The 25,961-nt window shown below is 31.0% G+C and overlaps 2 protein-coding genes and 1 long non-coding RNA gene across 4 annotated transcripts; 1 reads left to right on the forward strand and 2 right to left on the reverse strand.

The window, feature by feature from the left end:
• Window positions 1–299: 299 nt before the first annotated feature.
• LOC107779820 (protein NDR1-like) lies at window positions 300–1,294 on the reverse strand. The gene has a single exon (XM_016600313.2). It carries the CDS (start codon window positions 1,019–1,021, stop codon window positions 410–412), a length of 612 nt encoding a protein of 203 aa, XP_016455799.1. The 5' UTR covers window positions 1,022–1,294; the 3' UTR covers window positions 300–409.
• A 13,327-nt stretch (window positions 1,295–14,621) lies between these two features.
• On the forward strand, window positions 14,622–17,317 carry LOC107779818 (protein translation factor SUI1 homolog). 2 transcript variants are annotated; one of them, XM_016600311.2, is made up of 5 exons: window positions 14,622–14,760; window positions 15,919–16,020; window positions 16,284–16,489; window positions 16,580–16,633; window positions 17,120–17,317. In XM_016600311.2, exons 2-5 carry the CDS (start codon window positions 15,984–15,986, stop codon window positions 17,162–17,164), a joined length of 342 nt encoding a protein of 113 aa, XP_016455797.1. In that variant the 5' UTR covers window positions 14,622–14,760; window positions 15,919–15,983; the 3' UTR covers window positions 17,165–17,317. The 2 variants fall into 2 exon arrangements, with proteins under 2 accessions (XP_016455797.1, XP_016455798.1); XM_016600312.2 differs by having other exon boundaries at window positions 14,624–14,760; window positions 15,880–16,020.
• Window positions 17,318–19,333: 2,016 nt separating this feature from the next.
• On the reverse strand, window positions 19,334–20,923 carry LOC107779819 (uncharacterized). The gene is made up of 2 exons (XR_001646693.2): window positions 20,290–20,923; window positions 19,334–19,563 (listed from the first exon to the last, which is right to left on the reverse strand). It is a non-coding gene; the product is annotated as an uncharacterized LOC107779819 (long non-coding RNA).
• Window positions 20,924–25,961: the final 5,038 nt, after the last annotated feature.

Raw genomic sequence — 25,961 nt, forward strand, 5'->3', positions numbered from 1 at the left:
TAAAATAAAAAGTTTAAAGTTGAATTATTTCTAAATTTAAAAATATGTTATTTATTTTATAAATGACTAAAAAATAAACAAACTAATAAGTAGGAACACGGCTCTTTCATAGCCACTTATCAAATATGAAAATGAATAATATTAACCTAGTAAACAGAATGAGTAAAAACGATGATATCCAAGAAAAAAGATCAATAGATCTACCACATAAAACAAGCCACTCAAATTTATAAAGAATAAATGCAAAAAGAAAAGATAACACCAACTACGTACAGCCAGTTTGCACCGACAGCATGCAATCAACTGAATCCAACATTTTTTAAACGGATAAATTGATAGTACATAATTAATTAAAAGAATTACTAGAACGTTAACAAATTGTTTAAATTTTGAATACCTGACTATTCATTTACAACAGAAGAAGCAAGCTGAATAAAAATATTAGGGGAAGCCCAACAGAACAACAATGAAGCTGCTGTGCACTTGATTTACCTGAACCATCCACTTTCACTGTACTATTTTCCACAGTAAAATTATGCCTCTTAGTATGCCAAAGAATGACCTTGTACCTGACTCTAGTAGCTATATCCACCCTGAAAACCACTTTTGACCCATTTGAAACCATCTTTAAAGCATCATTCCAAGGCATTTTCTGAGTTTCCAGCATACCCTTTTTATGTGCTTTCTTGTCATGACCTTGGTAAAAACCAGGTACTGTATAATTACCTATAGGAAAACTTGTATTTGTACCATAGTAAAAACTAAGTTTAATGTCATCATAACGAACACCTTTGTCCTTCATCTTGTTGTTCAAATTGAGCTGAAAGGAAAGTGTATGATTGGATCTTGTGGAGTTGGAGTTATCAGATTTGTTAAGGGCAGGTAAGTAAAAATTTTCTAAAGAGCAAGATGGTTTTGTGGTTCTTAGACTTAGCCAAATGAAAAGAGCTGTTAAGCCTGCTGTTAATATGAATTGGACGCACTTAAAGCAGCATGTATTATTGGATCCATAGTCTGACATGTTGAAAAAAAATTGGTTTTTCAAGAATCTGAAAAATAGGAAAAGAGATGAGAAGGGGTAGATCAAAATTGAGACTTGATCAATATTGTTTGGGAAAAAGAAAATCTTGGGTTTATATAAAAAGATCTATAGGACAACTATAGTTCTGGCCCTGTCTTTTTTGCTTTTTCTTTTTCTTTCTGCTTTGAGGAAGTGCTAGTAAATGAGTATGTACCATGTAAGCAGCAGCAGCCCTATGAATTTCTGGTAATTGGGTAAGTGAGCACCAATTAATTTCTTGGTGACCTTCAAGTCTTCAAGTCAATGACAAGGGGTCAAGCTGCAAACTAGCCAATAAAAAGGAGTCTACGTGGCCAGTTTGTGTGTGTTAGGGGAGGAGTTTCTTCGAATGATTATAATATTTAAAAAGAAAAAAAATATTTATATAATTATAAAAGTTTATCATTTAGCATAAAGTGAGAACTTCGTAATTTTATTAGTTTCTAAAATAGAAATTGGATTTTTTTGGAATAGACAAATAAAAAAAATAATGCCTTAAAAATAGAATAGATAGAGAGAGTATATTTATTTGATAGTGTAAATTCTTTTACGCTATCTATGTAATTAGACGTGTTATTTTTTGTCAAAAATATTCATTTCTTATTCAAGGTTATGGTTAGTCAATTTTCACGGTTGCTATACCAAATTTGATATTAAGAATTATCTATTACTTTAGATAAAGCTAACGTGATAGTGTAATACATTTTATTTACGGTGCACCAAAATATAAACTCTTTATCTGCATGACGGTTGGTCAATTATGGCTGTATATTTGTCTACATTTTTCTTGTGTAATAATCAGGGGCGGCCAGACGAATTTTGTGGCCTAAAGCCAAATTTTATGAGGGGTCTTAACTTTTTAATTTATTTGACTTCTATTTTTTTTAGCTTTTCTTAGATACAAAGTTATTAATAATTTTCTTATAATCAATAACTCCTAATAAGTATTTCTCAATTGACAATATAGCTAATCTATTTGACATTTTTTTGTAACGTTGTTGTTCTTAGATAAGATTTAATCAATTTTAATTTTGAAAACTTATTTCCGCTGAAGCAACGGTAACATGAGTTATGAATATTATTCCATACACAATTTAGGCATTTGGAAAAGAATTAAATCTTTTTACTAGATTAAGTGTTTCAGTTAAACTGTTATCTTTTAATTGTACTATTTTTCTTAATACTTTTAATTCAGAAAATAAATCTAAACCATCAATATCGAACTGATTATTATGTTTTAAGGAACATTCGAGATTAAGGCAATATTTTTTTTAAAATTTCTAACATCTAGTGACCCTAATTTTTACTGCCAAATAGAAAATCAAAGATATTTTCATATGTTTCGAGTTGTTCAAATCTATTTTGAAGTGAAAAAATAGTCATGTCTATTATGTATAAAAGTAATCAACTCTAAAGGACTATTCAAAAGATTTTGAAATTTCATTATCAGCATTCACATCAAATTTTTACTTCCTATATATCACACATTTTTTACGAAATTCGGGTTCGATATTCATTTCCTTAATATAAATCATAGTAGTTGCAAATCTTTCTTCTCTATATTTGTTAAAGAATGAAATAAAACTTTTTCACTTTACAGAACTTATTTTTTAAACTTTTACATAATCTATTAGGTGTAACAGCAAATGGAGCTCCCACAAATATGGGACCTAAAACGATTGCTTTATTTGCTTTATAAAAGGGTCGCCCCCATAAGAAACACATAATGAACATATTTTCACTTTAAAAACGGTGTGAACTCCCGTAACTCACACAAGAATTAATACACAAGACATTCAGAACATGCACTTTTTACCCTTTATCAATGGTAAGTCAATTAACAGCTCAGCTGCAGACTTGGGGCAAGATACCATACCACCTTGACTAGAGCGTGCCCGAACTTTAGATTAGGGGTGTACAAAGGAAACCGACAAAACGTACCAACCCAATAATTTGAGTCAAACCGAGAAAAAAACCCGACTATGGTTTGGTTTGATTTGATTTGGTGTTGGAAAAAAAAAATCCGACCATAATTGGTTTGGTTTGGTTTTAACTAAAGAAAGTCAAACCGAAACCAAACCAACCCGATATTACATATATAGAAATTTTAGATATATTTAATATATAAATATACTTATTGTGATGTAATTTATAAATATTTCTTATAAAAATTCATAATTTTATCTTTTAAGGTATTATTTCAAGGTTGGACTCAGAACTTTTGAATATTCCAATAAGTTTTATAGCCATTAACATTAGTAAACTAAATAATGCTAACAAAAGCCTAAACCAAAATCAAATCAATACTAATGCTAACAAAAGACATTCAATTCAATACTATGAACGGGAATGTATTGAATATCTATATTTTATTTTGCAATAATTTAGATAAAAATGCATAACCTATTTTTATTTTTTCTTTAACGTTTAGTCATGTAATTAATACTCCCTTATTAGTCTACTTCTTTTACCATGACTTAGTACTCTTAGCTAATGTTTACTTTTATTGTGGCTTTTTAATTAGCAATATTTATATTACATAATTTTATTGTCTTTATTGTTGAATATTTTAGGATAATGTCATGTCTCATATTTTGTATTATTTTCTTGGAAAATACTTTATATAGTTGTATCTTACTAGGATTAAAGAAGTATTTTGAGCACAATTTATATGTTTTGTTCTACGAAAATTTTACCGGGAAAAAAAAACCCATAAAACCCAAGAAAACCCGAGAAAAATCGAGTGTGAAAAACCCGAGTTTTATTGGTTTGGTTTGATCTTTAGATTTAATAGTCCGACATAATTGATTTGATTTGGTAATTGCAAAATTCGAACCAATCCGACCTATGTACACCCCTAGTTCCTATTATAACATTCCATACTCGCACGTCACTCCTTCAAACAGTTAACATTCCGTATAAAATGTTTAACAATTAGATTACTATCAAAATGTTTTTGTTCCAACACTATGTGTGTTATGAAACGTGTTACCCATAAAACCCAAGGTAAACTTCATGCTTTTAATTATTAATATTTCTTAAAAGGTCGTTTTAAGTTTTCCATGTTATCATAAGCTTTTTTGGGGAGGGGACTTGGTTGTGAAGCATTATCTTAAAGACTTGAATCCTGCAAAAGCGTTCTCCAAAAACTTGTAACTTGTTAGTTTTCTTAAGATGTTTCTCGAGGAGTTTTTTTAAACAATTGTTTTGAAAGAATTGGTTTCACGAGAATTCTTACTTCTTGCAATTACCTTTTTTTTCAATCGTTCTGTAGCCAATGGTCTATCGAAAAGACGAAAATAGCCTCTCTGCTCTTCCAGGGTTAGGGGTAAGGCTGCGTACCTTTTACCTTCCCTAGACTCCACTTGTAGAAAACTATTGGGTTTGTTCTTATTGTTGTTGTTCTTGTTGAAGGATTATAATAAGCAGCGGAAGCAATTCCAGTATCAAAATCACATGTAATCTAGACAGCTAGCATAAACGGGATTTCACGGGTTACCTCTTGAAGCGTGAACAAAGATCCTCTATCACGTGAGCCTTCAATTCCATAACTTTTCAATGGAATCTCCAGCACCCGCACAATCGTGATCCTCGAACGTTCCACGGTCTTCTACTGTGTTACCCAAATAATATTCGAAAATAGCAATTTCATGTGGGCGAAATTTTTCTAGGAAAAAGGCTGAAAATTTCGGCCCCCTTTTTTCCCCCTCATCTAGGTGGAAAACTTTATGTATTTATAGCACAAGTTTTAGGGTTAAAACCCTTTTCCAAAACCTGTTAGGTTTTCTTTTCTACCAGAAAAAGGATTCCTTTATTTCCTATTATTCAGGCACAGCAGGGACCACAAAATTTAATTAACAAGGCTTCCAATTATGGAATTAATTTATAATTTTCGAAATTAATATCAACCATAATTAATTACGAATTATTCCACTAAAAATTCGTAATTGCACTCCTTATTCAATTTCGAAATTCATCCATTAAATCTTATTTAACTCCCCATGTTAAGATTCAGATACTAATCAATTAAATTAAATTACTGACAATTTAATTTATTGATTATTTCCTTTAGACTTTCGCTTAACTTATTTCATGTGTCGGATACAAAATCTACCGGTCGGGTTTACACATGAAAACTTATAAGCTTTCATAAAGGAGTATCATCAATCTCTAATCCGAGACATGGATTCCATCAACTAACTATTATTTTGCCAATGTACATTATTATTATCCAATTTACCAGGCATATTGACCCACGAAAGAATTTCGCCTTTTAATAAATCAAAATAATAATAATAATGTACACAACTAATAATAATTATATCAAAATTAAGAGTATAAGTACATTTGATGGCTAGAGAGTTTATTTTATTAAGTCGGTATAAAATACTTATCTCTACTTGGTCCATTCAATACATACAAAATATACTAGCACAAGGAGTTGGAATTAAACCATTCTCATAATCAAGATAAATTATATTTAATCTTTTGCTACAATCATTCCTGATGGTTTGTCCAATTCCATTATTAGATTGAGAACTCAAACTTTATACTTATAAGAACCGATGATTTAATCTTTTGTGTATAAGCTAAACTCTATACACTAAATCATACTATATAAGCAAAGGACACAGACTAAATATATGATCTATTTAAAACTTTATTAAAACTGAATAAACAATTATTTCATAATAAATACTATATCTAAACCAAACTCATGGTTAATAGTATATATCCCAACAATCTCCCACTTAGACTTTTAACCATGATAATTATTAGAATATACTATATCCAAATGCATGGTTAATAGTATATGCCCCAACAATCTCCCACTTAGACTCATAACCATGCATCTACAACTTTCTCAGGCATTCTTTTACATGACTATTAAAAGTCTTCACCAAATAAGGTTTTGTTAAAGAATCTTGCCAAGTTATATCTGATGCAATATTTGTCCAGTAGTGCTTTGTCGTAACTATCTAGTTTGGTATTAAACTCTTCAGGGATCCTGTTACCGAAACTATCTCAAGAGTGTGCACCGAACTATAATTTTCTTTAGCATTCTCCCACTACGACGAAGTACTACTAATATTACCTCATTATCTTACGACATTGAAATATTAGTGACTTCTACTATGGTGTTCACTGTTCAAACATCACTCCCACTCGATAAAGGCATATCATGTCTATTAACGTTCTCCCACTACTTAAATGCAATGGAACGTCAATTCCGACGTGTAGGTTTTGATGTTCTTGAGCATCTAGTTATTTCTTTCCCCAATTCCTGTAAAAATAGTTTATTTCTAGGAACATGTTTTATTAAACAACCCTTATTTAGAAAAATGCATTTTTTTTAACAATTGCCTTATTTTCTTTAGGACAATAAAATAAAACTCCATTCGTTTTCTTGGATATTCGATAAACATGCACCTATCCATTCTTAGTTCCAACTTACACATCTGTTTTCCCTTTCAGCACATATGCGGGACAATCCTATATCTGAACATGCCACAGACCGAGCTTACATTCGGTCCACATTTCTATAGATGTCCTAGGTACTAACTTAGAAGGAACTAAATTCAAAAGGTAATTTGCAGTTTCCAGGAAATATTTCAAAAACAAATTAGGCAAATCTGAATAACACGTCATTAATCTATCCATGCCGAAAAGAGACTTATTTCTTCTTTCTACTACACCACTCTATTATGGAGTTTACGGTGTAGTCAATTGAGATGTAATCCTTTATTCTGATAAGTAATAAAAGAACTCTTTAGAGAGGTGCTCGCCACTACAATCAAATTGCAGTAACTTAATATATTTCCTTGGTTCTTCTCCGTTTCAAGTCTTAAAATCTTGAATTACTTAATTCATTAAGACTTACGGTGCATCAAATAAATATATTAATATTTTGAGTAATTATTTATGAACGTCACAAGAATACTCAAAACTATATCTTACCATTATGTTCATTTAACCATACAAATCTGAAGGGACTCATTCTAACTTATTACTAACTTTATTTCCTTTTGAAGGGAAACAACCTTTAGTCAAATTTCCTTCCAAACAGGATCTACAAGTTGATAGTGCCTCTACTTTCAATGAACCTTAAGGTCCATCCTTGACCAACTTGAAATCCTATCTAGATTAATATGACTTAGACAAAAGTGCACAGATAAGTTTTACTCAATTTTGAAGAACATATTCTCTTATGAGGTAAACTAATATTGTTCTGTTCAGGAGAGACATTAATATACAATAACAAGGTTATGCATTCATGTACCACAAGAGATAAAATGTTTATCAAGTTCAATAACTCAAGAGTTATTCAAAAAATAAAACAAATATCCATCTCTTATTTTGCCCAGAAACCGAAATTAAATTCCTTCTAACAAAAAGTACATATATTGAATCATTTAAATTAATGTCTTATCACTAAAAGAAAATTTTAACAAGTAATACGATAAATTGCATAAAGTCATTGTAGAGTTGAGATAAAAACATTAAATAGATCATAATAAGTCAAAAGACTGAATAGTAAAATTCAGACGGCATTCAATATTATATACATACATGCATCTCGAATAATAAATTTCGATGGGAAAAGAATCATTCATGCAAAGTATACTATATAATGCAAGAATTATACAATCCAAAAATAAATAGAACCAACTCAGATGGAGAGTATACTATTATTTTCAGTCAATTGTATATAACCTTTTAGTACGAAAATTTCAAACACACTACACATATATGTCATGCATCTTGAATAGCAATTTCGATGGAAAAAGAACTACTTATGGAACATACATATGTAATTCCAGATTATTCATTCAAATAAATTAAAACACACCTAACTCAAATGGAGAGTATACTATTAATTTAAGTCAAGTGAACATCATAATTAATAGCTCTAGTTCCATTGATCCAACATGTATACTCAGATGGAGAGTAAGTACACGATATCAATTACCAGTATTTCACCTAGTGAGCTTGCAATAATTATCCGATATGGAGGAAAATCTAAAGTCAACGCGTAAATTTATTACTCACTTGAAATTAATAGTGGAATACCATAGAAATATATTTCTATCACCACTTAATCATGATTGTATTTTAGTTACAAAATTGATTCAACCCTTTAAACTCAAATAGAGAGTTAATACAGGTTATCAACAACTAGTAACTATATCTAGTGAATTCATAATAAATTTATCCGATATGGAGGAAGACCTAATATCAACGCGTAAATTTATTATCTCACTACAAATAAAAAATGGAGATCATAGAAGTTAATTCCTATCACCAGTTTATCACAACCACGAACTTTTCTCTGAGGATTAAGTTCCATAATTTAAAAAAATGCTCAATACCCTATTTAAACAGTCTTAAAACGCTAAAATTAACGTTTTTCACTGCATAACAGTGAGTATTGTTCACTGGGCTGTTTCTGGCAAACCTACCAAATTTCATATCAATTGGAGATTGTTAAAATCACAATCTCCAAAAATTGCGATCAAATTTGGAAAATTACCATTTTAAGCATTTTTAAGAATTTAAAATATGACCTACATTTTTTATCATATATCAATTCATATCAAATCAACATGTGTTATCATGTTACAAATTAGACATAAATAAAATGATAGAAAGAATGACTTTTCGTATGTAAATAATATTTTAATCTACCAAACCTCCAAAAAAACTCATCTGAACGATCCTGAATCGTCAAAATACGATGTGATTCACTGCATCTTAAATGATCGTTTCCAATAATCCTACCGAATTTCAGGTCATTCGGAGATTGTGAAATTCACGATCGCCAAAACTAGACCAAATTCGAATAAATTATTTTTGGCGTATTTAGGATTAAATCCATGTGATTTGCATTTTTTGCTATATATCATATCAAGTTAAATCATCATGTTTCAGATTTAACATAAATATAGCCGATATATAAAGAATAATTTTTCATATTTATAACAAATTCAATTTAATAAACTACTTGAAAACCCATCTAAACGACCTCAAAATACCCAAAAACAACATGATTCACTGCATAGCAGTGAGTTTTCCTCACTAGATCGTTTTCGATGAACCTACCAAGTTTCAGGTCAATCGGAGTTCGTCAAATTCATGACTACCAGCCTGTAACCAAACTGGAGAATAACCGTTTTAAGTAGTTTCATGAATTAAAATAAATATGATATTGATTTCCATTCTCCTTATAATTATACTATGAGCTCAAGGCATATATTATGTTCTTCCTATTTCTAGGATACATAATATCTCCTTTTGTAATAAATTATCCTTTTATTAAATACACAAGAACCTAAGATATTATATTTTCTCCCGTTCGGTGAAAATCCCAATATCTCTTCTCATGGGTGGAGTTAGTTTCACTAGTACCCAAAGATAAAACTCTTTTTCTAGTTAAGAACCTCCACCGTTAATGTAGATTTCTCAAGGATAATTTTCACATGGTATATTAAGCAGATTTCAATTACTCAAATAAATAGACTATTTTGTGGATCCTACTTATTAATCATAATGCTCAATCCATGAATAGATATAATTTCACATGTACAAATTTACTAAGATTTTTTCATGAGTTCAAATAAACAAACAACTTCAGTGGTAACTATTTATTACTCATAAAATTCTCAATTTACAAGTGAATATATATGTAGCTCATAAAATTATTTTATGGCAGAATATGGACCATAGCTTAAAAGTCATACCAACAATATAAAACTCATACAAAATACCGTCATATTTTACTTAATTAGAACCTCCAGTCAGAGAACAAAATTCTCCAAAATTAGTAATCACGTAAGGCATGAAAACATAAACTAAAATTTGAGAAATTTTTTATGCACAAATATGCCAAACGCTCCAATCATTAGTCATCCAGAATATCAAATAGAGGATTTTACTTTCTTACAAAATAATTATATCATCACACAATATCAATTATACCTTGTAAGACCTAATCAATAAAATCCTACACCTCTATTATTGAATTTAATACAACAACACGTCTATTTGCTATAACCAATGTGTAATCCTATTATATGGCGCGTATTTAATCATAGGGACCATGGGGATTCACCCCACCATCATTGAATTAAAAACGAATTAAAATGATTAAGAAATAATTTCCAGAAAATAGAAAAACGTCTGAAACACAGTCCAAACGACCTCAAAACGCTGAAAAATACCATGATGCACTATTAAAGCAGTGAGTTTTTCTCACCACGTCGTTTCCAATGGACCGACCAAATTTCAGCTTAATCGGAGTCCGTCAAATTCGATGACCTCCGAAAATACAGGCTATTCGGTCAAAATCAGGTATTGCGTTTTTCTAGGGTTTATCCCAAAAAATTCAGATAATCTCAATCAAATATCAATAAGAAAACAGATATCTCATGATTACACGAATAATCCAAAAATTTTGCACAGTTAATTCACAAAACAGCAGTGCAGTTTTCAGAAAACCACATATACATGTAATTCAAAAACGCACATAAACACGATATTCTTGTTTCATCAAAAACTTAGTTATTTAACTAGATGTGAGCGGGCTCTGATACCAATTAATGGATTATAATAAGTCGCGGAAGCAATCCCAGTATCAAAATCACATGTAATCTAGACAACTAGCATAAACGGGATTTCACGAGTTACCTCTTGAAGCGTGAACAAAGATCCTCTATCGCGTGAGCCTTCAATTCCATAACTTTTCAATGTAATCTCCATCACCCGCACAATCGTGATCCTCAAACGGTCAACGATCTTCTATTGTATTACCCAAATAATATTCGAAAATAAAATTTCGTGTGGGCGAAATTTTTCTAGGAAAAAAGACTGAAAATTTCAGCCCCCTTTTTCTCCCCTCATCTAGGTGGAAAACCTTATGTATTTATAGCACAAGTTTTAAGGGTTAAAACCCCTTTTCAAAACCTGTTGGATTTTCTTTTCCACCAGAAAAAGGATTTTATTATTTCCTATTATTCAGGCACAACATGGACCACATAATTTAATTAATAAGGCTTCCAATTATGGAATTAATTTATAATTTTTGAAATTAATATCAACCATAATTAATTACGATTATTCCACTAAAAATCCGTAATTGCACTCCTTATTCCATTTCGAAATTCATCCATTAAATGTTATTTAACTCCCCATGTTAAGATTCAGATACTAATCAATTAAATTAAATTACTGACAATTTAATTTATTGATTATTTCCTTTAGACTTTCGCTTAACTTATTTCATGTGTCGGATACAAAATCTACCGGTCGTGTTTACACATAAAAACTTATAAGCTTTCATAAAGGTGTATTATCAATCTCTAATCCGAGACATGGATTCCATCAACTAACTATTATTTCGCCAATGTACATTATTATTATTATCCAATTTACCAGGCATATTGACCCACGAAAGAATCTCGACTTTTAATAAATCAAAATAATAATAATGTACATAGCTAATAATAATTATATCAAAATTAAGGGTATAAGTACATTTAATGGCTAGATAGTTTATTTTATTAAGTTAGTATAAAATACTTATCTCTACCTGATCCGTTCAATACATACAAAATATGCTAGCACAAGAAGTTGGAATTAAATCATTCCCATAATCAAGCTAAGTTATAGTTAATCTTGTGATGCAATCATTCCTGATGGTTTGTCAAATTCCATCATTAGATTGTGAATCAAACTTTATACTTATAAGAACCGATGATTTAATCTTCTGTGTATAAACTAAACTCTATACACTAAATCATCTACTATATAAGCAAAGAACACAGACTAATATATGATCTATTTAAAACTTTATTAAAACTGAATAAACAATTATTTCATAATAAAAATTATATCTAAACCAAACCTATGGTTAATAGTATATATTCCAAACAGTTGTTGTGATTTTAAGCTGTTCTTCAAAGAAATGTCTTTCTTTCAGTCACAAAAGCTTCAACTGAACAAACTACATGCAATTAACCAGATTCATATTTTTTTTTGGAACAAACTGTTTTTTTGGCAAAAGAAAGTTTCAATCTTTCTTTTATAAAAGTTTCCCAAACAAGTAAATTTAAACTACTTTTTTTTTTCTTTAAAATACTTTCGAGAAAGTTAGGGCTAATTCTTCAAAAGGAAATTTTCGTTCCTATACCGTATAGGAAATTATATTAGTTTACCAAATCATTGTAGCGGTAGGTTTTCTTATTTAACTCTGTTTTTGCGATAGCCAAAGATACCAAGTTGGCGAAAAGCCCTTCTTCTTCTATAGCCAAAGATACCATATTTGAGCCTCAACCAAACCAATTTTCTGATTTTTCTTGCTGATTTGAGCTTTACCCATATCACCCTTTTCACTCTAGAAGAAAGAATTTCTCATCTTCTCAGTAACACTCTGCTTCCTGCTAAATTGATAGCTTCTCAAAAAAAAGCTGCCTTTTTTCTAAGTCAGTGTACCCTGTTTCTGTTCTGAACATGTTTACTGCCCCATGAGATATCTGTTTTACAGCCATATTGTCCATTTAAAATTGTATAAGAAGTTATCAATTTAAAGAATTTCGAATTTGGATTTTGAAAAATCATTATTTGTTTGGATTGAGTGTTGATGCAAATAATTGAGAATATGGTTTGGAGTTTATATCTCAATTTTGAGGGGTTTTGGTGAAGATTAGACTTGGTTTTGGCTGAATTTCAGATTGAAACTCGAAGAATAAGAAGACATGACATACATTATATTGCAGAAATTGTAGAAAAACTATATTCTGTTGTTTATTTTTTTTTTATTCATTTAACTATTGTATGAAAGTTGAAAAAACAAAAACTTAGGATGATATCCGCTATGTATAACTGTTCGCGATTTCAATATGGAATTGAGTATCACCAATGAGAACACAGTTGCATGTTTGTGCTGTTACATTTTATATTAAATTCTGGTTGTATATAAATGTCCTACACTTTATCTACAAATAAACTACATGTCAAAGTAAATATATATATCAGTATAGATTTTCACATTATCTACAAAATTTCTACATTTATTTTACAATAAAAATACATATCATTTGAAAAATTAATATGAAAATACAGAATTTCAATGTTTCTACAAATTATCTACAAAATTTCTACAAACTGTTCATAACAAAATTTATTTTTATTTTCATGCAAGTTTGTCTGGAACACTAAAGTTATTTGATATGTCAACATCTCTCGTTATAGAGGAATACAACTTATCTACAATTGATTGTAGATAAGTTGTAGGACATTTATATACAACCATAATTTGATATAAAATGTAACAGCACAAACATGCAACTGTTTTCTACCAAGTTATATACAACTACAATATAATACCACTTAAATACAATTTTTATACAATGTTGTTCAACTTTCATACAATAGTTAAATAAATAAATAAAAAATAAATAAACAACAGAATACATTTTTTCTACAATTTCTGCAATATAATGTATGTGATGTCTTCTTCTTCTTCTTCTTCTTCTTCTTCTTCTTCTTCTTCTTCTTCTTCTTCTTCTTCTTCTTCTTCTTCTTCTTCTTCTTCTTCGAGTTTCAATCTGAAATTTAGCCAAAAACAAGTCTAATCTTCACCAAAACCCCTCAAAATTGAGATATAAACTCCAAACCATATTCCCAATTAATTGCAACAACACCTAATCCAAACAAAAAATGATTTTTGAAAACCCAAATTCGAATTCAAAGTTTTTTAATGGTTGTCAATGGTGGAATTGCTGCTCTCTTTTCCTCCTCTTATATTACTGAAATTTGGGATTGAGAGATAAATAGAGACGTAGAGAAAATTCTCAATTCTTTGCAACAACATCCAATCCAATACAAACAATATCTTTTGAAAATCCAAATTTGAATTCAAATCTTCAAAGCTTTTTAATGATTTTCAATGGTGGAGGAGTTGCAAATTTTTGCTGGTGTCAGAAGAAAAAATCGTGGGTAATTGAAGGGGAAAGCGTGGAGATTTGGAGAGAGAAACTTGGGGGAGTGAGAATATACGGTTGAGTAAAATTAGGAGACTAATTAATACCATTAAAATCCTAAAATGGTACATAAATGGTAATTAGCAGGGGCGGATTTAGGGGGGCGCAAGAATTACACTGTATATATAAGGCAAAATCTATTTTTTACCTCTATATATTAAGTTTTGAACCCCTTAATACAATCCAAAAGTGTAATTTAATGGTCAAGGGGTTCAAAATCTACATAAGGTTATGGGTTCAATTTCCACTAGCTACAATTTTTTTTTTAAATCCTTTTCGTGGAGAAATATTTTTTATTCAAGCCCTATAAGTGAAACAAAATCTTAACTTAACCCTTCTTTTAATAAAATAATGGGTCTTACGCTCGAAAAATCCAAAACGAATATAATTTGGGGGGGTGGGGGTGGGGGGGGAGGGGGAACAACTCGGAGTTGGTGAAAGTTAATAAGGGCGCACAGGAGTATGCTGCTCCGAGACGCAGCCTATAGTAGCTCCGCTTACGTTTCATTATTTGCGACCGACCTAACATATATTCTATCGATCGTTTCACATCGAAACCACATTCTATTCTTCTTGGTCTTGACTTTGCTCTCTCTCTCTCTCTCGGAATTTTGGGTCTACTCTAATCATCCTCATCTCTCCACTCCTTAACCTTCAGATCAGGTAATCTTCTTTACTCCTTTTTTTTTTTAAATTGATTTTAATTCTGACAATAATATTCGAGTCAGTTTGCACGAACCTCTTTTAATCCATCTCGTAAGTAGAAGTTTCAAATAAGCATGTCCACCTAGATTGAAGTGATGTAAGTATTCAATTTGGATTTCCGGATTATTTTTATGGCTCAATGTTGGTGGAAGGGCGGGGGTTTGGTAATTTAATATCGCCTGATCCATTTTGATTTTGTGTTTCTTTGTTGAGTACTTTATCGAAGAAATTTAGATTTTTATTTGAAGAACTCGGAATTTTAGTTTACATTTTCTTCATTATATTGTTTTCCGCTGATTTTCTTGGCCTAATTTTAGTTGTTTGATTTGTTTCTTGCCTTTGATTGTTGTCTTTGTTATGAATTATTGGTGTTTAGACGGATTTTGCAATCCTATTAGTGCTAAAAGGTTCATCTTTATCACTAATTGGTGTTTCAGTTATTTTGGTTGCTCTATCCTTATTCCTTTTACACAATAACCCTACAAATCCAATTCTACTTGTTCCAATTTTGATTTCTCTTATCCTTTACCTCTTGCTGTAATTCATACAAGAGAGAATAGATTTTTTAGGTGATTATCAACAAAAAGGTTTTTTCCTTTAGATGACACAATTTTTATCATTGAAGGTTTGGACTTTTGATATAGGGATCAATGCACTTTTGATCCTCACTTATTGGTAACTTTAAATTTTAGTTCTTTTGGTATTTCACTAAGCATATTTAACCTTGAACTAATTAAAATTTGTGTTTTTGGTTTTACATAGGAAATATGTTAATCTAGATTATTTACATAGCCCACAAATATTAATTAACAGTACAAAATTTAACATATCGTATGGGCAGCTATATGGTATAACAGTTGTTAATTTATTAACTTTGTGAAGATTCACACGCAGAAGGGTCAAAAGTGTACATTTAAATTAATTGAAGGTTAAATGTGCTTAACCAAGCATCACAAGGACCAAAATAAGAACTTGTCGACATTTTAGGGACAAAAAACGCAAGTTTCCCTTTCATATATTGATCTTGATTTTTCTTGCATCGTTGTTTTACACATACCCCATGTGTTATGCTTGCAGATGGCTGTACTAACTGCTGAAGGGTTCTCTTTTTGCTAGGTCTGAGCATCTAAGTTTGAAGAGTTGCGCGTGCTCTTGTTACCCTTTTTCTTCAGCCAAGTTTCATGTCTGATCTCGACCTCCAAGTTCCTAATGCTTTTGGTATGCAACTTCTTCAATTTACATTCCTATTTGGTTCAATTTGGTGGATTTCTCTGTCTTGCGATCTTTTTTATTCAATAACTTGAACTTTTGAATAATCAGAAGAAAATGACTAAAAAATTTTAATCGTGCAAGTAAGCACTTGTACAGAAGAGGTTATATTTTATGTGTAAAAATGATGAGCCTGCTAGTTAGGAGGAGCTGTATTGTTCAAGTTATGCTTTATAATTGGTAATATTGTGGTACTTTGCTGTCTGCCTCAGATCCCTTTGCTGAGGCAAATGCTGATAACTCTGGTGCGGGGACAAAAGATTATGTGCACATCCGTATACAACAAAGGAACGGTAGGAAAAGCCTGACAACTGTGCAGGGTTTGAAGAAAGAATTCAGCTACAATAAAATTCTGAAGGATCTCAAGAAAGAATTTTGCTGCAACGGCACTGTTGTCCAGGATCCAGAATTGGGGCAGGTTTGTGTTAATGGATATTGATCTCTATGTCGTCTCAGAGAAAAAATATGGTGATCATGACTAATGTAAATGTATTTTCCGTCTTTGAAGGTTATTCAACTTCAGGGTGATCAGCGAAAGAATGTTTCAACATTTCTTGTCCAGGTAATTATTTTTCACATCAACCAGCAGCTATTTTCTGTTCTTCAAAATTATACCTGTGATGAGAGGGTACATAGAAAAAGCATGTTATCCGTCTACCTGTATCGGACATATGTTTGACTTCACCTTTTATATAATACTCGATAAGCATCCTCTGTTCTTGCTGCATTATGGGGCCTTTTTTTCCTTTAGGAACTGAAATTAGTTTTGAGTAGCTAGTTGAGTTTGATAACCACTAATAGGTGCCCTATTATTTTGAATGCGGGAGAATTTCTTTTCCCGGTCTTCCAGTCTTGGGAGTCTTTTTGTTATTGTGATTATTTCTGAAAATCTCCGAATCCCAAGTCGGAATAAAGAAACAACTTTCACACCATCACTGATACGTTTTCTAGCTTGATTGAATTTACAGTTTGATTTTATTTGGTTGTTGATAGTATTTATGTAGTTTATAATAAAGCTGATTTGTGAATCTTTGGTTTTCGGGAACAGGTTGGAATAGTGAAGAAAGAGCACATCAAGATTCATGGTTTCTGATTGCCATCATCAATCACTGCGCAGTTACTATACTTGTGTTTGTTCCAAATAATGCCTGCTATGAACTAAGTTGTTGTAAACAGTAAACTTGCTAATGTTGGCTTTCTGCTGGTTTGATTTAAGTAATGTATTTGTTCTTGCTTTTCTGCATAATGGTTCTGTGTTATGCTTATATGTTTATGCTATATTTTCAAGCCAGAGGGGGATTTGATCCCTCGACCTGGTTAATGAAGGTGCATGCGGCAATGAGTGCAATGAAGTAGTCTCCTGTGTATGGGTTCTCACAAACATATTTTAAGTATTATATTTCAGAGAAGTTGCACTGCAATACATAATATGGGGAGGGGTGCATGAGTTTACGCGAATCCATACCCTTTCATGTAAATCCGCCCATGGTTAGGGACTGGTTCCGCCAGCTTAAGGGCTTCTATGATGTCCTCAGTGTGTGTATGTTGATTGGAGACTTCCATAACAGACTTAATCTGCCTTTTTAAAGTATGCTTTAATAAGATGATCTAATTCTCGGCCTTCTATAGGTTTCCGACATGCTCGAAGCACTTCGGAACCTTCCGGATCCTTCTAATAAAGCTCCTAGATGCCCCGGGCTCACCTTGGCACGTTTGGCCAATCCGCCATGGATCCGTCTGCTAACTTTCGTGCACTGTGGGCAGTGTATTTGGACGTTTTGGGCGTCAAGCGTATCTTTTGTTTTCAAGAATCAACTAACTTATAGTTTAGATGGTCTTATCGTAAGTTGTATTTTAGGTACATAATTTTTGCTTTTGCTAGTTAAAAGAATGTCAAGCAATATACTTGACCCTGGGAAAAACAGATGAATGGTTATTTTGTATAAAATTTGTGGAATATAAAAGGTGTATCCGTGATTAAATATTATTGTAGAGACGTTAGAATAATTTGCTCTCTCCATAGGTCTCCTCCGACCATTGTCAGGAATCATTCACATGGAATTTCAACTTATTACTAGTTAATCAATCCGCGCGAAGCGCGGTGAAACATCTCTTTTTATAGATTTAAGTATAAAAGAGTTTATAAAATGAAATAAATTACATGATATAAGTCATATAGCAATTATGTCAGTTTTAAGCAAGTCGAAGAAAGATGCAAACAAAAATCACAAATCAAATGCCTAAGGAAAAAAAAAAAAAGCAGAAAGAATATAAACAAAAAAAAAAAAGCACTACCTATATTTTTTGTAGTTTTATAAGACACAGTTTTGAATACTAAGACAAAGTTCTGATCAAGACCTTTCACTTAGAAAAAAAATATTCTATGCAAACTCTTGCCTTTCCTTCCTAGTTAAATTTTGTTCATAAATAACATTCATTATTGTAACTAATAATATTTATTACTATAATAATTTGAAGTAAATGTTGATCATAATTAGAGACTTGTAGTATTTATTATTTAAATATTACATTATTACTCCTATGTATTTATTAGTAATAGTAAGCAAAAAAGAGAAGAAAATAAATACAATAGATAAGTGCCATGCCACGTTCTATTCCATCATCCTTTTACCCTCTTGAGTCTTCTTAGTGATTACTAATTACATCCTTTGTTAGGTATTTCATTAGTTATTTTTTTTGGTTAACTGAATAGAACATCAATATAGAGATTTGAGCGCTTGTAAAAAACTTCATCGGATTACTTTGCCTTAAGTTGACCTTCTAAAACATCTCAAGAAGTCCATATTGCTTTTCATTAATTAAAACATTAACATTTATTAAATTTTTGATTAAATGTTTTCTTACGTTATTTTCTATTCTCAAGTGCTTTTCAGACACAACTCCTAATTTAATCTTTTTCTCTAATTTTTCCTATATCTAATTTTAAGAATTCCAAAAATGCAATTTGTGGTACTTTTTTTATTCATAGCAAATGTCATTTACATTTCTTTTCTTAAGTAGAGAATTACCACATTTAAGCTTCTAATTCAGCCTGCACTAAGAGCCACAGCTTTTCGAGAAAACAAAAACGCATATACACTCATTATGGTGGCTCAATCTTCCTAATATATATAAACAATTCAAGCAAAATTAATGAATTATCATAATCTTTTAATCGACCCTTTTTTCGATTGGTTTAAGAGATATGGGAGAACTTTATTCAACAACAAAAAAAACAATTCAAATATGTGCAATAATGGAGTAGAAATAACACTCTCTTTTCTTATTCACAACGAACTCCAGCATAAACCCCCAACTTCTTTACAATAATTTGCAGCTTTACTTCAGCATCACAATAGCAAAAACGTCCATCTGTAGCAGCATTTTTATTGCTTCCATGGGAATATAGGAGAAGAAGGGAGAGACAATGAATAGCAACTTCTTCTACACCAATGGGACTTCTCTTGACTAATTCCTAATAAATGGCATGACCTAATCACCAAAAGATATCCACATACATTAATACAACCCTTATCAGGTAAATAAAATATAGCAATGTCAAACAAAAGCTCACAAGAAAAAATAAATAACCTACATTGTTGAAATTTCCTGTATCCTGTGGCATGTGGGTGTAGAAAAAATAGCCATTAATATAGGAAAAAATAATTCCAACTAAAGCTGTATTTGGTTAGTAACTAAATTAATCAAGAGTAAGATTGTTATGGTGTCCCATTTTAATCTATCATGTCAAATATAGAGCCTCTCACAATTTCTATATACAATAATTATCTCTGCCTTACCATAAAAGAAATAAGTTATTACATAGGCAAATGACTACATATCTTGAATAGTAGCTTCATGTCATACTCGAGTTCCAAACAACTTTTTGCATCAAATATAGAACTCGTGAACTTGTATGATTAAAAAAATCTAAGACATTATATTTTCAATCTTTCATTTCAAAGTAGTTTGGCTTCTAATGCAACTGCGCATTCTTGCCAACAAAGTCATAACTGCTTCTTGTGTTCATATCAAAGCTAGTGAAAGCTTATTCAAGTTTAATATTCTATCTATGAATAATATCTTTAACAAATTTTATACACTTGTTTTTTCCTATGTATATTAAGTACACGTATAAAGATATAGCTAGCTAGTTTTACTCTTATTGTAAAAGTTAAATTTACTATTTTAAAATTTGATTAAAGAAGGTAACCAAACCTTGTAAGAGAACGTCCCAAAAGTCAATCATGTCATAGCTACAGTACAAAATGATAGTCGAGTAACTCTCAGAAGCTACAGAAAAATACAAAAATTCGATCACTATGTCGGACCATACAGTCAAAAGAAACATAGACCAAATATAAATAGAAGTGTCGCACAAAGAAGAACTAACATGGAAATCGAGTAAAGCCGGAAATGATGAAGAGGACACATGAAAAATGGGCGAAGATGCAAAGGGTACACAACTGATCATCAGAAAATCAATTTGAGTAAAAGGAAAATAAAATAGTAATTATTAAACATACCAAAGAAAATGAAGCACACTGATAATTACCCAAACGAATCTAAAATCCAACAGAAATTGAATATACTGGAAATAAATATACATGAAATACCAACAAAATAAATTTCAAAAGACAGAAAGAGGATATTTAGCTTGATGATTACCTGTGGAGAGAGGAGGAAGAAGAGAGAAAGTGATAAGGAAAAAGGAAATTCACCTGGGAAAGAAATGGAGGAAGAGAATTAATGGAGGCCTAATTAAGAGAATTAAAGGAAGCAATGGTTTTTTGGGGGGGAGAAGAAGTGACTGTTGAATTTTCTATAATGAAACATTTTTTTAAATAATTTTAAAAAGGAGAAAAGGCAAAAAATTGACAAAATAGATAAATAGGAATGCTAGCCATAGAGGCATGCCACATCACCTTATCTATCTATCTATATATATATATATATATATATATATATATATATATATATAGATGGAATATTTACCTCCTATAACAAATATTAACACCTTATTTATTTTAAATGAATACCATTTAAAAAATTATATTCTATAGATACCTTTTAAGGTTTATAGTAAAATATTTAATTTTGGTTACTTCCTAGCCCTAAGCCACTAAATACGCTAATCAGTTACAATATTTTCTTTCTCTCTCTACTTTGATACATCTCATTCTCTTCCCCCATCCCATTACATTAAAATTTTCGATACTCTTCCTCTTCTCTGTCTAGTTCGCTTGCGAATTCTATCCTCCATTGTAGTAGGAGAATTGTTAGCAAGAAGTCGATAGCCTCCATTAATTGATTCCTCGATATCCTCAATTAGTTGATTCCTTCTCTGCTACGGAGGTAACCAATATACCTGGATTGGTCTCCAAACCAGCCAATTTCGTTAAGAGGCAAGAAAGCAACAGAGGAAAACACCTGAAGAGCATATCACTATATATATGAGTAGAAGACTAGATGATAGGATTACGCAATTACTGAGAGTATATTTTTACTGTTTAACTTTGTAGATTTCTAACTACCCCCATTTTTTTTTGGATCCATTCTATTAGGATTGAGTAGCAAGTGTCGGATCCTCCATTAATTGATTCCTTCTATTCTACGGATCAAGAAGTTGTCTTGCGGCAACGTATATCCATGCCCGCAAACATCAGCGTTATTGTTGGAATTCTAATGGGGACTGTGTAGCAAGTGTCGAATCCGCCAAGGCTTGTCACTGTCGTTTTCCTTCCCATTCTCCTCCTAAACTCGTTCCTCACTGCTGTATAAGTTGGCTCCACTAGCCTAGTGAATACCGTCCCTGCCAATTGAAAAAATTGAGATATGGATGTTGTAGGATGATTTTCTGTTAATATATGTTTATGTATTTTCATGTATTTCATTGTATTCATTGTCTTTTTTTTCATTGTAATTACTGGTTGTATTCCATGTATTTCATTGTATTCACTATCTTTTTTTCTCATTGTATTTCAGTGTATCTCGCTGCATTCTATGTATTTCATTGTATTCACTATCTCGCTATATGCCATGAATGTATTCATAAGTTTTTTTTAATTAATATAATTTATGTATTCAGATGTATTATATAATTTCTCTGTAGATTGCTATGTTTTTGGGTATTTTTCGATTGAGAATCTTTTTTATAACTGAAAAGACAAAATTTATGTGTTATAATTGAGTTTGTTGAGTTATCTTAGGAGTCTATTATGTTAATTGATTCACTTTCCCTTTTGAAAACAATGTCATCCCCTATTTCACGTCGTGAATACAGTCGAATACAATAATTTGTCCAGCTTTAATCCTATGTTTCACTCCATGAATACAGTCGAATACACTCGAATATAATAACTGATTAGCTGGACTTCCCTGATTCACGCCTATTTTTGCTACTGTATTCATGAATACAATAGCTTAAATACATCAAATACATCTTATAACCACATAAAAGGTATCTATAATCCGTAATATAGCAAATAGTATCTATAGATGACTAATTACTTCTAAAAAATAGTGCTTTATGAAAATTTTCCTATATAGATTTGTGCCACATAATTTCATTATTTCCTTAAATCCCTCTCCAGTCGTGATTTTTCTTATCTCAAGCATTCTGTATACACAGAGGCAGATTTATTATTTGAAGGTTGTGGGTGTCACAATTTCCTTTATTGTATACCTTGTAATAATTAATATAGAGTTTGTTCGAAACGTTTGTTCGATTAATTTTTTAGTTTATTCGAGCAATTTAATATACATTTCTTATTTACAAATATGAAAATTACATTTCTTTCCCAAACCCTACTTGTGAATTTCAGTAGGTGTAATTATTATTTTTGTATAAAAATTACATCTCAGACATCAAAAAGCAAATGTAATTAGCATTTTAAAAAAGGAATCACACATTTATTATTAACAATATAAGTAAAATTAGTATTTTCACTAGGGAACTCCATCTTGTTTGGTATGCTAAAAATTAATTTGCACAAGTAAAATAACATCCTCATAAGGGAATTCCACCAATCAGAAAAAAAAAAATATTTTCAATAGATAAATTATAACCCATAAGTAAATGCAAAATTAGATAAAACTGCAAGATCCAAAAGATTAAAATCATAAATCTTATATTTTCTAGGCAATACTTATGAAATATTCATTATAATTTAATAATAAAGAGTTTAATTTGTATTTAAGAATCATAAATAACACATATTTTATGTTATAATAAAAATATTATAAAAATTAAATTTGATCTCAATCCAAAATTCCGATCAAGACCAAGGTTTTTAAATTTTGAAAAAAAAAACCCTAAAAGATTTGAGATTAAGAGAAATGCTGATTGTATAAAAATTTTAAATTTTGGAGGTTCTTTTTTGAGTGTTTTTGCTAAAGATCATAGATAAAATAATAAAACAGAGAAAAATATAAAAAATAATAAACGACAAATATGAAATTGAGAGCTATCCAAAAAGGAAAATGACTGGGACTAAGAAAATTAAAAGCACAACAAAAAGGGAAAGTCACACAAGGTTCAAGATAAATTCGAACTTGAATTTTACACTCTGAGAGAAACTTTCAAAAAGGTTTACCAGTCATGACACCTTTGTCTAGTTTGTGACTGGGGGTGGCAGGATCAAATATTTAACCTAGTTTATGAATTTTTTTACATAAATATATGATAATTGGGAAACTTACACAAATGTCCCAAATAAGTCTCAACTTACCAACCTCTAGCCATTAGTCATAGACTTACCAAAACTAGTCAAGCATATATAAAAATTAAAAAACCAAATAAATAAGGTTCTTTCTCTCAAAGAATCACATGCAAAAATCACCTTCCATATTGTTAAGCGTGGTTAGCAACATTAGATTCAATACAGAAAGAAATTTCATGAATAAGGTAGCAAATAAGGTGATGAAATACAAAAAAAAAAAAAAACGATATTCCAAAAATCTAAGCAAAAAGAAACTTTTTCAATGGATATAGTTGAAATTCATCGAAAACATATCGATAAGTCAATATACAAAATTTTTGAGAAAGATTGGAGGTGATTTAGACTGGTTTTGTATCAAAATTCGTAATAAAATCGAGTTCAAAAATTCTTCTACACATGTATCTCACACACAGGTATACATGGATATACATATGATACATAATTAATACATAAATGATACATATGTGATACACTAATGATACACATATCATTTTTTTTCATGTTCCGATTTTACTTCGAATTTTCAATTCAAACCACCTCAAAACTTAACCAAATCATCCCAAAACTGAGATTCAAGCTTCTTAAGATGTACCCAATCTATTCTAATAACACCCACTCAAAAAAAAGCAAAAATTTGATATATATATATATATATATATATATATATATATATATATATATATATATATATATATATATATATATATATATATATATATTAGTAATATTTTATAAATTGGCCAATTTATGTAATGAACTACTTATAAATGAACATAGCTGGTAGTTTCCCATGATAATTTACCAACCAAGCGGGTGCTATACCACCCACCACCCTAAAGGGTGGATCCGCCACTGTGCATACATATCTTAAAAACAACATAAAAGAACTTTAAAAGTCGCAACAAATTTGAAACATGAATGAGATTGTTATAAAGCTAATATTTATCCTCCTATTTCCTTGATGGAAACTAAAATTACTTTTTACTACATCTATTATACAACCTTTGGAAGAGTAAACATGTGTACATAGAACCTTAGACATTTAACTTGGGAACTAAAATACACATATATATCCTCTTTAACAATCCAGCTGTGTGAGAGGTGAGATGTTTTTTTGTAAGTCCAAGTACCTATGCGAATGGTATAGAACTTGCCCCGAATATGTTTCTAGGCGAAATTTTAAGTTTTGCTTGGCTTGAGAAGTTATTATAGACTCTCTTTGACCCGCTTGAAATTTTTCATGTCCCGCCAATGTTGCTATCCATTTGAGCCTAAGACCTTTCTCATTTGATAATCACGTTACAAGCCTTTACCTGTTTTGTAGTGACCCTCTCTTGGCACCCGAGCTTTCCTTAATACTGTTGAGAAACAATTGGCTAAAACATAAGTTTGGGGGAAAGACGGGAGTTTGAAAGTGGTATCAAGGTACAAAAATAGAAAAGAAATGAAGAAAAGGAAAGGCAAAGAAAAAGAAAGAAAGAACAAAAAGAAAAATGCAAAAGTGAATAAGTTGAAGAGTTGAAGGGATTCAAAGAAAAGTGATGATGCAAACCATGGACAAACCAAAGAAGGAGAAAATGAATATCATGACCAAGAAAGAGTGATGTTAAGTCTCTCTAGTTCCCCTAAGGAAAAAGAAAATGCCTAAAAGAGTCAGCAAAACATGAGCCAAAAAGAGAAAATGGAGTGCTTAAGGAACGATGAACCCGTTCTATTCCAACATTTTCTACCTTAGTTAAAAAGCCTTCATTATATTCCGAAAAAACACTACGTGATTTCAAGCCGAGTGAACTTACATTAGTGGTGATTTACATGAGGGGCAAGCATATGGTACTTAGAGCCGTACTTGTGACGTTATTTTGAGGGAGATGAGCGAACTTTTCACAAATCCTTGATTGAGTGATACATTCTTAAGTGAGATATGCTTGCGGAGAGTAGAGGAGGAGAAGTTTGGGATCCACAATGACCTACATAAAAGAGCAAGCTTCCTTTATGAATAAAGTCAACTCTTGATGCTCAAGTGTCACATTAGAGTATTTGTGCTTAAAATTTCAAATCATTTCCTTGTTGATAATTCATAAGTATTATGAGTAATTGTTAGTCCCAATTGATGTGTGATTGATGCACCTAAGATTAGCTAGAATAGATCTTAACTTGTGGAGGCGGGAA

The sequence above is a fragment of the Nicotiana tabacum genome, chromosome 8 (genome assembly GCF_000715075.1).
Source record: "Nicotiana tabacum cultivar K326 chromosome 8, ASM71507v2, whole genome shotgun sequence".
Classification (NCBI taxonomy): Eukaryota; Viridiplantae; Streptophyta; class Magnoliopsida; order Solanales; family Solanaceae; genus Nicotiana; species Nicotiana tabacum.